This window comes from Protomyctophum parallelum, assembly GCF_964188405.1.
Source record: "Protomyctophum parallelum genome assembly, chromosome: 1".
Lineage (NCBI taxonomy): Eukaryota > Metazoa > Chordata > Actinopteri > Myctophiformes > Myctophidae > Protomyctophum > Protomyctophum parallelum.
The window spans coordinates 40,518,069-40,534,528 of NC_139697.1; the positions used below are offsets into that span (position 1 = coordinate 40,518,069).

Sequence of the window (16,460 nt, forward strand, 5' to 3'; positions counted from 1 at the left end):
AATGGCTGCCCAGTCAGAATGGGTTAAATGACACCTAACACAACAGTCTAAACCGCTAACTCCACCACCTCTCCCCCTCTCATGCAAGTAATTGACAATGACAATATATATACTGTATATTCACAACAACAACCTTGATGAGGCAGTATTGCTTTGTTTTCCAAATGGTTTTCTTCATTTCCAGAAAAATGAACATTTTGGAGTTAGGTGGTTTCTTCCCGACAGCAGAGATATTGTATACACTACCAGATTGGACAAAATGTAATTGTATTCGTTCAGAAAAGTTACATAGTGGAGCTTTAACTTAAACGGTCTACATGTGATGAGCTTAATTATATTACAGCTTATAGCATTCTGTTACATGAACTAACTTTATTTTATTTTTTTTTGCCTTCCAGTGATTTTGCCCAAAAGTTGGCTACTGCTCTGTCCCACAACCCTGCCTCCACTCTACACACACTCGACCTGGCCAACAACTCCCTGGAGGACAAAGGTCTCTCTATCAATCTCTCTCTCCGTCTGTCTGTCTGTCACGCGCGTGTGTGTGTGTGTGCGCATGCATGCATGCATGCATGCATGCATGCAAAGGAAAGGAAAGGTACTATGTTTACCCAGGGTAACTGGACTAAGCTCAAGAACTTGTTTACAGCCAGGCCCTGCTCATAGAACATTTCATGGTAGAGGTTCAATGCCTTGTCCAAGGGCACTTCAGCGGTGCTAATTTTAACGTGCCGGTCCGGGGATACGAACTAGCGACCTTACGATATCAAGACCGCTCCGCAAACCGTTCGGCCACCGCTGCATGTGTGTGTCTCTCTCTTTCTCAAACATGTTTTCTCCACCTTTTGATTATAATATTAGTTAACACTATATTCTCACTAAAGCTTTGACCAAAAGTGACTATTTAACAAAAACAAAACGATAAAGGTCCTTAAACACTGGGTGCGATTTATGGAAAACCGACGCTGCGAGAACTCTGAAAAACACACCAGTCTGGAAGGACCTTAAATGTACTCACAAAATACATAGACACATACCATATAAAGTAAACGAACAATGCAAAATGCCAGGAAAACCAACCACTTGAGAATCTTATCTGATAATTAGGATCTTAAATCTCTTTTATTTAGCCTGTACTTAGCTTGAAACTAACACCTGTGTAGAGAGTGGATCAGGTTCCCCTCCACAAAGGGTGACGATGGGAGTGTTTGATTATGTGTTTCTCTTTGTGCACTGCAGGCGTGTCTGCACTGAGCTCCCAGTTAGCCAAACTACCAATGGGTCTGAAACACCTGAACCTCTCCAGGACCTCTATGTCGCCCAAAGGTAACAGCATGCAAACAAGCAGAAAACCAAACGGGAGTGGTTATACCTCTGCTGCACTGCACAGTTCTTAACCCAATTCTGACCTGAGATCAGATTCATACGAGGTTTCCGCCGGACACACACTGGTCTGATGAACCCATTCTGACCTGAGATCAGATTCTAAAAATGTCAGTCGCTCTTCGATTTTTCAAAAATAGCAGACCTACAAGCTCGTATCGCGCCACTCGGTGGCGCGATATGAGCTTGTAGATCTGCTATTTTTAAATAGCTAAAGCACGACATGATGCCGACACCAAAATGGGTGCCCGGTCAGAATGGGTTAACATCAATTTAACACTGCAGTGTAAAAAATATATTAATGTATGTAATGTATTAATATTTTGGTCACTCTGACATTTGAAATGGTCAGAGTGACCGAAACGTTGTATCCCTATTAATATCTTTTTGTAAGTGAAGACAGTGTGCCGGACTCCCTTTCGTTTGCTGTTCAAGTTCATTACTCCGACACCTGTCCAAAATGGACTCGTTTTACACTCTGTGTTAAATTGACATACACACGGACATGTAATGGAAACGAAACAAACTGCTAAACTGCATGACAACACACTGTGTGGTGGTGGAAACAAAATGCCCACCTTTCCTCCCATGTCCATTTCCCTGTCTTTGAACTAGGCGTGAACAGCCTATGCCAAGCCCTGTGTGCCAACCCTGCGGTCTCCACCACCCTAACCCACCTGGACCTGTCTGGCAACTCTATGAGGGGAGACGACCTACCCGTATGTCACCATTTAATCTCCTGCCTCGCTAGTGTAACCACAGAACCACATATGGAAAGAATATGCATTTGCCTATTTATGTTTGTTATTGATGTTAAAGGCCCAATCAGTGATACACAAGTAAAGAAATGGACAGCCGTACCACAAAAAAACTATTAGCAATGGACTGACATATTTTTATATTCTCTATGTTGGTTGACTCATCTCTTGATAGAACTATCACTAGAGGCAATGGCAACATTATTCACTGTATTGATACTATATTTGCTGTGTTCTGGGGCCATGATATGTTTATTGTGGTTAGGAATCTTTGTAAACATTGTTTAGTTTTTTTCATGAATCAATGCTATTGAACACCCTTTACGTCTGTGTGTTGAAAAAAATATTGATTCAAAAGCGCTTCTTCATTGGACCATCAAACTGTCTGCTAAAGCAGCTAACAGTACATTTTACGTCTCATGCAAGTAATTGACAATAAATAAAGTAAAAATACCAACTTTGATGAGGCACTATTTCCTGAAAAATGAGCATTTTGTAGTTTGTCGCCCCGACGGCAGAGATATTCTAATTTGATGATGATGAGAACGTTCCATATAGCAACAGGTGCAATTCATTCTCTTCAAGAATGTAATGTGAATATACTAGGTACAGTATATACATTATGTGCAATGCAATATTTAATTATTATTCAATCCCTGGCTGTATAGAACCTGCAGAGTTTCCTGGGTCAACCCAACGTTCTGGAGAGCGTGGACCTGTCCAACACCGACTGTTCTTTAGAGCCGGTAAGGCCGGGGAACAACACACGATGATCGTTCTTTAATGAAAACACAAGGTATGACAACAGCCTGCTCAACTATGTGCTGCTTCCAGGTGTGTGCGTCGCTGCTGAGAGGATCTCTGAAGCACCTGTCTGTCCTCAACATGTCCAGAACGGTGTTCTCACACAGCAGGTCAGACCTCTAACCTTTCAACCATGGAAATAAACTCTTCTGTGTGTTCTTAGTGCAGTGGTTCACAAAGTGGGGTCCGGGGACCCCCAGGGGTCCTTGAGGGAGTTCCAGGGGGTCCCCAGATAAATGATAGTCTGGAACCAAATGGACCCTTATGGGTCTGTAACTCTGAGAGTGTAGAAATGGAAGCAAATGGACCCCAATCTACAAGCTCACAACGTGTCACGTTACACGTAGCAGCTAACGTTGTGAGCGTTATTTTCTATTTTCGTTTCAGAATGTATTTATTTAAAGACCTGTAAGGAAGAGGAAAAACATTGTTGTACCCTGCCCATTTCTTCTTCTTTCTAATTTTTAGTTCGGCCCAAAAGATTGTGTTTATCGTCATGAGTTGTCACCATCTGAGTTGGCTTTGTCCGAGGCTTACAGGTCTTTAAATAAATACTTTCTGAAACGAAAAATGAATGTGAAATTCTCTTCCGGGCTGCACGTCGTGGGTGGGACTGTGACACTCTAGACAAGCCCAGAATGTGTGTTAGTGTGGTTAGAGCGTGTGGTCTAGGCTAGCCCAGAACCCTGTCTGTGGAAACTAATGGTGTGTTTTAGATATTTGGTGGGAACGTATTTAAAATTTCAAAGGGCTATATGATGGAAAAGTCACTGATCTTCTTTTTTTACAACCCAAACACTTCATTTTGAACGCATGTTTTCTCATCTAACTCGTCCATAAAACCTCACTTGAGACGTTTACCACCGTAGCTATAAAGTATAACCATGCAAAACAATCTATACTGTACATTTTGTTCATTACACTGTATAATATTTAACATTGCTACATATCACACCTAAATATTACTATAATAAATTAAGCATAACAATGGAATGAACTTTGCTGGGATGCCATGCATGTAAGTAGTGTTGTCTATTCTGTCCCGTCCTACAGGAAGAGTAAGGAAGTGGCGCCGTCCTTTAAGCAGTTTTTCAGCCAAGCTCAGTCCCTTACCTCTGTCAGTGTGTCAGGAACCAGACTGCCTCTGGAGGCTCTCAAGTAAGCCCACCAACCACTTTACTGTACTGTAATGTGTTGCATGATATTGAAAAGGCAGCAGTTGTATTGTGATTTAAGGCAGTATAGTGGTTTCTGCTCAACCACTGCTTTACTGCTGTTTTTACGGCATTGCTCTGCAAGAGGCAAGCCATCTATGAAAGGGTGTGTGTGTGTGTGTGTGTCCAGAGCTAATCTTGCGAACTCTGCACAAAACTACGTAACGCAAGTTACGAATGTAACTATGGTTATGTGAATGCCTGGATGACTGCCAGTAGGCAGTAAACAATAGTGAATATGCCTCTTGCGCTCCGCGCAGGTCAAGTCTTTATATAAACAAAGTCATGTGACGTGTAGGCTGCCCGTGCGTCCCGGTAGGCTATATAAGCACGTGACAGCCCACACCCGGCCTCTTAAGAATCTTCTCGCCCTGAAAGATTCCGAGTGACCGTTATTACTGGCAGTCATCCAGGAATTCACATAACCATAGTTACATTCGTAACTTGCGTTATGTTTCATTCCTTACTGACTGCCAGTAGGCAGTAAACAATAGTGGATGACTCATACCAGAAGTGTCACGAGGAATCGAACCCACCTACTAAACTGTCGCAGCTGCCAGTGGCAGGATCGCAGACGTCATTGAGGATCCAGAGGCCACATCGAGGCGATAGAACCTCAAGAACGTGCAAGGGGCTGTCCAAGACGCCGCCGCACAGACGTCCGCCAGTGACACCCCTCTCATCGCGGCCCAGGACATGCCAATGCCCCTGGTAGAATGGCCGATGACCTCGGAGGGGGCAGGTTTACCAGGTGCTTCATAAGCCCCTTTAACCGCATCCACTACCCAGTGGGATAGCCGCTGTTTAGACAGCGCGCCTCCTCTATTCTTTCCGCCGTAGCACACAAACAGTTGCTCTGAGCGTCTAATATCCCGTGTTGCCTGAGAGGGCAAGAAGTGCTTCAGCGCCAAGGAAACAGTCCGGAGTTCTAGCACATTGATATGGCGTCCTCTCCATCGAGAGCACCATACCTCCTGGACTGACCTCCTCTGCCATACCACGCCCCACCCTTGAGGCGAGGCATCTGTTGTCACCACCTCTTGTCTCGCCGGGACCGAGCCGAGAGAGTCTCCACTCAGCAGGAATGCATTGTCCCGCCAGCGGTGGAGATAACCAAGGCACCTGCGAGTGACTCTGACCTTGACCCGCCTGTGTAGACAGGGGTCCATGTGAAGGCCATTGAACCACCTCTGTAATGGGCATAGATGTAACAGCCCCAAAGGAGTGATTGCTGAGACTGCGGTCAGCATGCCGAGTCTGAGCTATGTTAGGACGGTCAACCTCGCCCCTGGGCGGAAAGACCGCAGGAGGTTCTGTAATTCTCTCCACCCTCTGTGCAGTCGGTCGTGCCTGCATCTATACCGAAGCTAGGGACATGCCGAGGAAGGTGGTCTGTTGCGTTGGGAGCAACGAGCTCTTTTCGAGGTTTACGGTCATGTCCAGTACCTCGACGTGAGCGAGGACTCTGGACGTCGCCTGTTCCGCCTCCCTGAATGAGGGGGCGCAGATGAGCCAATTGCCTAGGTAGGGAAGCATCTTCACTGCCGACCGGCATAGCGACGTTAAGGCTGCCCTCATACACCTTGTGAAGATGCGGGGAGCCAGAGACAGGCCGAACGGCCAACTGGTAGACTTTGCCTTGAAATGCAAGGCGGAGGTACTTTCTGTGCTCTGGATGTATAGGCACATGAAAGTAGGCATCTTTGAGGTCTATTACTCCATCATGGCCCATAGCACTTACCCTACCCCCTTAGATAGCATTTTCGTAGACTTAGATAGCATTTGATACAGACTTATAGCATGTTATGTAGACAGCACTATAATTGCATTGTATATAGTCATAGCACGCAATAGTACATATGTATAGCATAGTAGTATATATGTATAGTTTATATGTATAGTTTCATTATATAGATATTCCACTGTTACTTTCTTAGCTTACGCATGTTTCATGATAAATGCTTTTATGTGATGTATTCCCATGCTTTTTGTTCTTGCTTAATGTAAATCGCTCTGGATTAAGAGCGTCTGCTAAATGCCTAAATTGTAAAATTGTAAATTGTATTGTGGTGAACCACTCCCCCTGTGTGATAAATAGCCTGTAGGACGTCGACTGTGCGAAGCGTCCAAAACGGAAGGACCTTGAGGTACACATTTAACCCTCTCAGGTCTAGTATAGGCCTGAGAGACACCTCTTTCTTTGGGATCAGAAAGTAGGTGGAGTAGAACCCATTGTTCTGTGAACGTGGGTGAACCGTTGCTATTGCTCGTTTGTCCAAGAGCTTGGTCACCTCTTGAGACAAACACTGGGCCTTCACTTGGGTCTGTGACTGAAGTCAACCTGACCCGTGAGCCACATCATTAAAGTCGCCCAACTCACTCCCTGGCCCACTCTCCAAGATCTTGGACTGGGCGAGGAGCACAGAGAGAGAGAGAGTTCCCCAAATGGGCCATTGTGGCAGCAGAACCATAATGCCCTTGCCAGCAGGTCATCAGTGCTGCACACTGCGCACTGGGACAGCGGGTTCTTGCCTTCAGTGCCTCATCTGGAGAGAGAACCAGCGCCGCAATGCACTGGTCTACAGGAGGCATGCGAACCAGTCCATGCACTTCTGCCTTGTCCATGGAGGCCAGGGTCCTTGTCTCTGAGTCTCTGAGCCATCCTCAGCCGACCTCGCCAGGTGACCGCGCTCTGCGCGAGACCCACGTTTGCGCTTCACCTTCTCATCAGAAGGGACCCCAGCGGGGACCCCAGAAGGTGGGAGGTTTCCCTTGAACAGGAGGTGCTAAGAATTAGATAATATTAGTTTAATTATCAAACAAACAATTATAACTAGGTAAATTAGGCGAGTGCTGTGGGAAACCAGCAGCATGCGGCCAACACCCAGTGTGTGGAGGAAGCCCTTTTGCAACACTACTCTATGAGTGTTTGTAGCTAGCTTAATGTCAATTAGATACTTAACTGGGCAACCCCAGCGAGAGCTGTGTAGCCACAGAACGCATGGGAACCTCCAGTAACCAAAGTTTTTTTTTTTTCTCAAATTAAGTTATTTAGATTAATTAATTAATTAGATTAATCAAACTAAAATGTCAGACATTTAACTAGGCAATCCCAGCGGGGACTGTGCAGGCACAGACCATGTGGGAACCTCCAGTAATCTGAATGTATTTATCTATTCTTAATCAATTTAAGAATGAAATAATATTAGTTTATTTAACAAATAAACAATTATAACTAGGTAAACTAGGCGAGTGCTGTGGGAAACCAGCAGCACGCGGCCAACACCCAGTGTGTGGAGGAAGCCCTTTAACAACACTACTCTATGAGAGTGTTTGTAGCTAGGGATCCTCAAGACAACCAAAGAGAAATGGTGATAATTTGACAACCACAGCCTTGAGAGGACAACAATTTGCGCTCTCGGCAACAGCCACAGGCAGGATGTCAACACCACGACACATATAGTGTCTTAACAACTCTTTGGACCTGCAAATATAGAACTGATGTACATATTCTAGGAGCTACACTTACCTACGATACTCACGTCAGGTAGCGAGAAGTTCAAAGAGGCCGGGTGTGGGCTGTCACGTGCTTATATAGCCTACCGGGACGCACGGGCAGCCTACACGTCACATGACTTTGTTTATATAAAGACTCGACCTGCGCGGAGCGCGAGAGGCATATTCACTATTGTTTACTGCCTACTGGCAGTCAGTAAGGAATGAAACATAATTATGATTATTATTCTAGTAGGCTACAGTAGTACCTCCACTATGTATTATTTATTCAACTAATATTATTATTTACATATTTAACTTTAATAAGTCACATCATGAGGTTGTGATCAGGCTGAAACCTGGCCCGAGAACACGCTCATCCAAATGATCAGTTTTATTGTAATATGAATAAACAAACCATTTGCCAGTCAGTTGCTGCATAAGATGCCTGATAGTGTCTAAAATCTTAATCCCCAAAACCCCTCCCATGAAGACGACGTGTAAAACAGTTTGAATGAGGAAGAAAAAAATTCACCCTCATTCATTGGGCATTTCTTTGTAGTATAAAATCAGTTATAAATCAGGCTTTTGTCTCTACTGCTACTCTATATTGCAGAAGGCTTTGTTTTTTTTGAGAACCAGTCTGTTGAGTTTCTGCAGGCATGTTCTGTTCTGTTCTGTGTCCTCAGGTCATTGTTCTTACTCTGTTCTGTGTCCTCAGGTCATTGTTATTGGGTCTGGGCTGTAACCCCAACCTCAGTGAGGTGTCCCTGGATCTCAGCTGCTGTGAGGTAAACTGCCAAAGGGCCTTTAGCATAGCACCGTTCAATAAGCACAATATTAAGTGTCCCAATTCTGAGCATGTCATAATAAATGCGAACAATCCACATTCACAGTGTGTCACAATGCTTGTAGATCGACTGTTTGTGGCAAAATAAAAATATATATATTTGGTGTCGAGGGGAAAAAGGAGGGGACCAATCCGACCAAGTATAGACACCTGGGGGACACCGTAATTCAGCTCATAATTGATTTCTGACATTATTGTTTATTAACAAAAATAATGAACAGTCTTTGTTTTACTCTCTGCTCAGCTGCGTTCTGGAGGATCTCAGATCTTAGAAGGTTGTATTGCTGAGATACCTAACATCTCCAGTCTGGACATCTCTGATAACGGTCAGTATATCTGAGGTGCTGCATATATCCATTTTGTGACGATCTTGCAAACAGCAGTCGCCTCTGTATATTTAAAATAATCCTCAAAACTGTTGTGTTTTAATAAGGTTTGGACATGGATCTGACCACTCTGTTGGTGTGGCTTGCTAAGAATCGCTCCATCAGACACCTTTCACTGGGCAAGAACTTCAATAACATCAAGTCCAAGTGGGTGACAAACTCTTTTAAGAGATAAATCAAGACAACTCTGTTCTGGAACTCAGTCATTGGATCATGATCATTGTGCTCAGTGTCACCTTCTGTTTCCTTCCTCCAGGAACATGTCTCAGGTCCTGGACAACCTGGTACACATGATTCAGGAAGAAGAATCGGTCAGTGAATCTAAGAAACCTTGGAACCAGGGTTGTCCCGATACGATCACATGATCATTTTCAAATGATCGGAATTGGATCATGAGTAAAAAACTTGATCGCTAGTATCAATATTATATCCATATCATGATATTAGACTGGATATTGTCTGTGATTTTGGATATTGTACTATTGTATAAAAATATAAATATCGGAGAGGGAAAAATCGGAGAGGGAAAAATCGGTATCGACGTACAGATACTCAAAATCTAAAAACGTGATCGGGACATCCCTACTTGCAACTCATCTTTTTAAGCTCTCTATAATGAGCTTAATGGGAGGTGGGAGTGTTTGCTGGGAGAGTACAATCATCCAATCTGCTGGCTAAGCAACTCAAAGCAATGGTGAATACCAACCATTTGCCATTTTGGCATATTGTGGAGGCTCTACCCACACGTTTAGCTGCGTTGCTAATTAAAGGCATTAGAAATGCATTTTAAATTAAATGCATTTTCAAGGTTCCAATTTAAAAATAGCAAAAAAAAAAATCTGGATTTCAATTCAAATAATAGCAAAAATAGCTGATCTATCTGAGCTTGTAGATCGGCTATTTTTGCTATATGCAATGTGGAGTGAGTGGGGAAATGTAGTGGCCCTCTCCACCGTCAAAGTTTCCCACGCCTGCTGTAGTGTGATCAAATGTGGTGTTAATTTACGAAGAAGGAAGTCCTACCGCAGGTTACTTTATTGAAGTGAGTTCAACCATTTCAATTTGCGAAGAAAACACAAAAATATGGAGATAGGAAGCTTCTGCCCGACAGCAACAATACACAGTATATTTGAAATCTCTCCACCAGCCTCTGACCTCGCTGTCCCTGGCCGACTCCAGACTGAAGGCGGACCTGTCCATTGTTCTGAGTGCTCTGGGCAGCAACACCTCTCTGATCAAACTGGACATCAGTGGCAACAACATGGGAGACATGGGAGCAAAGATGCTGGCGAAAGCTCTGCAGATCAACACCAAACTCAGGTCAGCAGGGAAACTCTCGCTGTTAATAGTATTTACTTGAGTAAAAGTATTAATGCCACATATTAGAAATGCTCTGTTACAAGTAAAAGTCTGGTATTCAAACTGTACTTGAGTAAAAGTATATAAGTGTTGGCATGATCAAAATATCCTTAAAGCACCAAAAGTACTCATTGTGCAGAATGTGCAAGTTTGCAAAATGTATGACATCAAAATCTACAAAGTAACTAATAACTAAAGTTTTAAAATAATTCTAGTGGAGTAAAAGTACAATATTTAATTTGAGAATGAGATGTACAAGTAAAAAGTATTCAAAATTGGAAGTACTCCAGTAAAGTAAAAAAATACCTCAAAAGGATACTTACAGTACAGTACAGTACTTGAGTACACATACTTTACACCAGTGGAAACACTTTTAATTAGGACTAGGGCACAGAGGGCTTGAGTGGCAAGATAAGAAAACTTGGCACGGCAAGTTTATTTGTATAACAGCACATTTCAACAAGGCAAAGTGCCTTACACAGCATACATTAAGAGCATTAAGACAAAAGAATCTAGCATTCTTGACTCCGCTATACTCAGTGGAAAGTAAAGCCCCTTTGAGATACTTTCTCAAGGTCTTGCTGGATAAAATACTGTTAAATAGTATATTATAACAACTTAATAGTATTTAAAAAGCACACCCATGTGAAGTGAAGGGCACTCTTATCATTCATAATACATCATCTTACCTCATCTCATTCTGGCCAATCACAATTTGCATCCTCACTTTTTTTCTGATCTCACTTTTATCTTCAATATGCTCAGCCAATCAAATCATCCCTATGGGGTAATCAGCCAATCACAAATGTTTACACAAACCCGGAAAGTTGGGCATAGGAGGGGCTAGCGGCGGCGCCCCTCAATAAAAATCACAAATGTGAATTGAGGTGAGCCCACTGTTTTTATATCAGCCACATGATGTCTTAGGTCAACATTTAGTGCCCTATACAAACATTAAAGTCCATGAACATGGATGGCAAACGATTTACGTCATAAGTGCTCTAAAAAAACATTATAAAGTCCATAGACTTGGCTGCCACATGATGTAATCTTCAAAAGCCATGCATTGGAGGGGCTAGCGCCCCCTCAAAAATGGTTGTTACAAGAAGAGCCTGGTCAACAACTCCAAAAAGTCAATATTGAGGTCCTGAGAACAGTTTTGTTTAAATTGTGGCTCTCTGGAGAGATATTCTGAAACCCATTGTGTGTGTGTGTGTGTGTGTGTGTGTGTGTGTGTGTGTGTGTGTGTGTGTGTGTGTGTGTGTGTGTGTGTGTGTGTGTGTGTGTGTGTGTGTGTGTGTGTGTGTGTGTGTGTGTGTGTGTGTGTGTGTGTGTGTGTGTGTGTGTGTGTGTGTGTGTGTGTGTGTGTGTGCGCGCGTGTGTGTGTTTCCAGGACGGTGGTATGGGATAGGAACAACATCACCCCTCAGGGCCTACAGGACGTGGCTGCCGCCCTGGAAAAGTACGTACACTGTATACCCAAGCCCCCAGTAAGGCTATCCAACGTTGAAAATGCCACTACCTACTGGCGAAATGTGGAATTGCATCACTTTAATGGAGGTGAACGGACGTTCATGACGTCACGTGCGTAAGCCTGGACCTCAAAATTGAGGTCCGGGGCTAGGCTAGGCTAAACTTCCACTCGCTCGAGCCATTGATAATTAATTATACTTCCGGAAAACGTCTTCAAAACGCCACTGAGCAACTTCCACTGAAATGAATAGTGGGGGGTGGGGGGCGGGGCTAACGCTCCAGTTCGGTCTCTATCCTTTATAGCTCTATGTGTATACCCCTTTTTGTCCAAAAGGCGAACGTTCCCAGTGGTGGAAAAGTACTCACATTTTGTACTCTGTCAAAATGTACTTGAATAAAATGGTATTGGTATCAAAATGTAACAAAAATAGCAAGAATATGCAAGAAATTTAGAAATGCTCAAGTACAAATACCTCAAAGTTGTACTTAAGTACAGTACTTATTTAGTTTCTTTCCACCACTGAACGTTCCCGACCTCAATCTAGTGATGTCCCTGAAAAACAACGACATATTTATCTTCACAAAATTCCACTTTTAACGAGTTTCTAAAGAAAATAAAAAGTTATTTGTAGGCAGTCTCTAATCAGCTGGCTATATGGTATATTTGGAATCTCTTCTCTGCCTCACACTTGACCATAATTGATACGGTTTTTAATTTCCGCCACCAACCAGTTTCTTATTCCTTCACCAGAAACTACACCATTCGTTTCATGCCTATGCCCATCATGGACGCTGCCCAGGCTCTGAAGGCCAGCCCAGAGAAGACTGAGGACGCCCTGTTGAAGGTCACCGTCCTGTCTTTTATCACCTCGTTGTGAAGGTTAACTCTAGGATGTGCACACGAAAATGTGAATTCAGGGTATTGGTTGAGCTATGCCTTCAAAACACAAGATACTGATTGTATGTCATATTAAAAGTAGTGAAATATATATGCGATCTTGTCAAACAGCCCAAACATCTACAGGTATGTCTTGTGATCAGGTTCGTAAGCTGAATGCCTATGATAGTCCATAGTGCTGTACAAAACAAAAGTAACACCAAAAAGGTGTGGGTGAAGAACTTCACTGTTGTGTGTTTGTACATTATATTGTGCAAACACACACTCATGGCCAATTTACAATTTGTTTTACGACCACGTTGTACCATGATGTTTAAATCAGGCTTTACATACACAGATAAAACTATTATGTTTGTGTGTAGATGGAGCAGTACCTGTTGAGAAACCATGAGACCCGTAAATACTTCCAGGAGCAGGCCTACAGGCTGCAGCAGGGCATTGTCACCACCACCACGCAACAGGTAAAACATCTACACACTCATCAACAAAGTGAGTACTAATACAATGTGATATTTCATGTTAAGATTGAAACTAACAGTAGAATACATGTTCAGATGAAGCATCTTCCCATTTTGGGCGGGAACCCCTTTTGGTGTTAGCATTATGTTATGCTTTAGCTATTCAAAAATAGCAGATCTACGAGCTTGTAGTACTGCTATTTCTTTTAAATCGAAGAATGACTGACATAGAAACATAGCTTTTTCAGAAAACTGTCAGGATTTAGAAAACATTTTTAGAATCTGATCTCAGGTCAAAATGGGCTAAAACAAATGTCTTCAGCTGGTTGGTTGGCTGTATGTAAGCAGCAGGAAGTAGGAACCTACATTTTTAGACCGATAACTGATTTTAAAATCCTAATTTTACATATCATGCTAATTGTTTATGAAACCGAGCACTAGTGTAGGCTTTCACAAATTGTTGATTGGGAACAAAAAGAGGATGTAATCCCCGTGTCTCCTGTACTGTTGGTGCGTGTGACCCTGGTTATGAGGTGTGACCCATGCAGCGCCTGCTTCTGTTTTAGCTCATGGACACGATGTGTGTGAAGGTGCAGGACCACCTGAACTCTCTGAGGTTCACAGAGACCGACTCCGTCCAGGAGGACATGAAGGTGGCAGAGAACCTCATGCAGGATGCCAGGAACTCCAAGACGGTACTGAGAATCACACAAAATGAGACGGAACCACACAAGCCCTATTAGACTCCCTGCTCTGGGGTGAACATCTTGGGCTAAAATAGCAGTTCAACATCTACTACTAGCACAAATATGTGAGCTAGTAGATCGGGTAAGAGGTGTAGGTACAGAAGGGGGCGGGGGGGGGTTAGTTCGTTGATTTCTGTCATAATTTGACAATATAAAGTCTAAATATAACTCTACACACTATAGATACAGGCAACACGATAATTATTGGGATTGGGGAGAACATAACATATTTAAAGCAACCTTGTACACTAATGCTGTGACTGAAGTGACTAAATTCAGTTTTGTTTCTTCCTGTATGGAAGCCAGTCAATGATAATACATAATACATACAAAAAACGATGATTGCTGTTTAATAGTAATTTTACATTTCATATCACACGCCATTGATATTCTTGTAAATTTCACTCGCAAAAAAAATAATATAACTAGAAAAAGTGCGCTCCTCATTGCGTCAGTGTCAGTCGTGAGGTGCAGCTACTGTATCAGGACTCGAGGAAGTTGCAGGGGAAATAATTGTACCACAGAGAACTGTTAGTATTTGAGGCGGAAAATGGGATGCTTGATTTGTTGCATTTTGTTGCATTTTTGCTAAAGGGTCCCCTCACGCAAACTTTGGAAGACACTCCCAAGACAACCCATCGTAATGGAATATGAAAGTCAACACCCACTAAATCCTATTTTTTGTGTTCTCGATGGCAGCGAGCAAACTCAGGTTTGCCGTTTCTGTTGTCATTGCTGCTAGTTCCCACTTGATGTCGTGTGGGAGATCAGACTGCTCTAGACCGTATTGAACAACTGCCAGTTTGCATAACATCTTGAGTCTAGGACTTAAGTGTAAGATCTGTAAGATGAGTTGTGTCTGGGTTGCGTCTCTGTGTCCTCCTAAGAGGATGACGCGATCTCCCACCATGCAACTGCACACAGAAGACCTCCAAATCAGGCCTTTCCCCTTGGGGTGAACCTTCTTCCAGGAGAAGGTCTCAGTATTTAATTTCCACAGATCATTCAAGTACTGCCCTTGATCAAAGTTGTAGCCGCCAAATATGTACAGCTCTCCATTGTAGGCAAAGGCCGCATGACCCTCACATTGTTCTGGAAGAGGCGGTACAGACGGTGTGCTCAGCCAGATGTTGCTCTCTGTGTCAAACACTCTGATGAGGTTGTACTTGTCCTTGTCCTGAAGGTCCCCTTGGCCCCCGAATACAAACATCTTTGTCCCGATGATGGTGGTAGAATGACATCCTGAAACGCGCACTGGAGTGTCTCTCGTGTTAATTAAAGTCCAGAACATTGTGCTAGTGTCCAACTTGTAGATGTCATTGGTGAGTCCAGTCAGCCGGTGTCCTCCATAGATATACATGGCCTTCCGCAAAACGCAGGCGGAGTGGGCCCACCTCCCCTCCGGAACGTCCCCGGAAACCTGGGGCTTGAACCATCGTTGGGTGTCCACATCAAATGCATAAGTTACGTCCCAGTATTCTCCGCCCTGAATCCAGATGCGGTTGTCCTCCTTTATTAGCTTAAAGTTCACTAAACCCCCCTGGATGTAGATGGCATCTTCTATGAGCACCGCGGTGTGGCCGTGACGAATGGAGGGAACCTCGCCGGGACGTTCCCCTCGTCCGCTCGTCACAGGTGTCAGATCCATCCAGCACAAAGACAGCGTATTGAAGACGTGCACGTCAATTGGATCCTGGCCGTTGGTCTTATAGAGCCCTCCAAAAAAGTACACATTGTCCCCCACGGCCACGGCGGGACAGGTTAGCAAGTGTGGCTTTGGGTCATCGTTCAGGAACACCGGCCCTCTTTTCAGGGGCTCCGTCCAGCACGACATCTGACGTTGATCTTCTGTCTCTGTGTCTCTGTCTCTGGTCCTCTCTGTGTTTGTGTCCTGTCTCCGACTCTCTGCCCCACCCTTTAAATATCCTTAGTTAACTCTCTTCGGTCTCTCCCGATGTCTGCAACATTTTATATGCTTCCCAGGGGTCAGGTTTGATGTCAAGCACAACACAAACCGTTGCCATGTGTAACCCAGTAGTACAATCTGGGAACCCAAAATAGAGAGTGAAGACCGCATTTCGGCTTGTTTACGCTCTTTCAGCCTTCCTCTTCCGGTGGTGCTCCTTCGTACACGTAACGGGAATTGCCATTCAGCTGCCGAGCTGTGTGCGTGCGTGCGTGCTGAATCTGAATATTCCCCTCTCTCTCTCTCTCTCTCTCTCTCTCTCTCTCTCTCTCTCTCTCTCTCTCTCTCTCTCTCTCCCCCCCCCCCCCCCCCCCCACTCCCTCCAGCTCCTTCGTAACCTGTACCACCTGAAGAGTGGGGGGGTCAGGGAGCCGTGTGTGGGGGCCATCCAGGACAAACTGGAGTCCATGGCGGGAGAGGTCTCGGCGGTCATGGATGAACAACTACAGGTAGGGTTGTTACTGATGCTGCTTTGTGCTTTCTCAATTCAAAACAGCATGAAGGAGTGAAACAATTTGTTCCCTCTCTCTTGTTCCCTAACTCTCAAGAGTTAAAGATCTACAAGGGTCCCCAGACCACTGGTTGAAAACCACTGCTATAGATCAGTGAAGGCTGGAAAGGAGAAAAACACTGCCCTCTGCTGTTTCCTTTGAATTTGCAGCTCTGAAAT

At 44.0% G+C, this 16,460-nt stretch overlaps 1 protein-coding gene across 1 annotated transcript in view; it reads left to right on the plus strand.

The window, feature by feature from the left end:
* The window catches only part of carmil1 (capping protein regulator and myosin 1 linker 1), a 68,908-nt gene that overhangs the window by 32,651 nt on the left and 19,797 nt on the right, over positions 1 to 16,460 (plus strand). The window contains exons 11-26 of the mRNA XM_083780291.1: positions 399 to 493; positions 1,240 to 1,326; positions 1,999 to 2,102; positions 2,810 to 2,887; positions 2,976 to 3,055; positions 3,999 to 4,103; positions 8,376 to 8,445; positions 8,749 to 8,830; positions 8,938 to 9,037; positions 9,147 to 9,201; positions 10,038 to 10,210; positions 11,643 to 11,711; positions 12,474 to 12,567; positions 12,983 to 13,081; positions 13,645 to 13,773; positions 16,117 to 16,239. Coding sequence (XP_083636417.1) covers positions 399 to 493; positions 1,240 to 1,326; positions 1,999 to 2,102; positions 2,810 to 2,887; positions 2,976 to 3,055; positions 3,999 to 4,103; positions 8,376 to 8,445; positions 8,749 to 8,830; positions 8,938 to 9,037; positions 9,147 to 9,201; positions 10,038 to 10,210; positions 11,643 to 11,711; positions 12,474 to 12,567; positions 12,983 to 13,081; positions 13,645 to 13,773; positions 16,117 to 16,239 — 1,543 coding nt within the window. The remainder of the gene's footprint in view (positions 1 to 398; positions 494 to 1,239; positions 1,327 to 1,998; positions 2,103 to 2,809; positions 2,888 to 2,975; positions 3,056 to 3,998; positions 4,104 to 8,375; positions 8,446 to 8,748; positions 8,831 to 8,937; positions 9,038 to 9,146; positions 9,202 to 10,037; positions 10,211 to 11,642; positions 11,712 to 12,473; positions 12,568 to 12,982; positions 13,082 to 13,644; positions 13,774 to 16,116; positions 16,240 to 16,460) is intronic.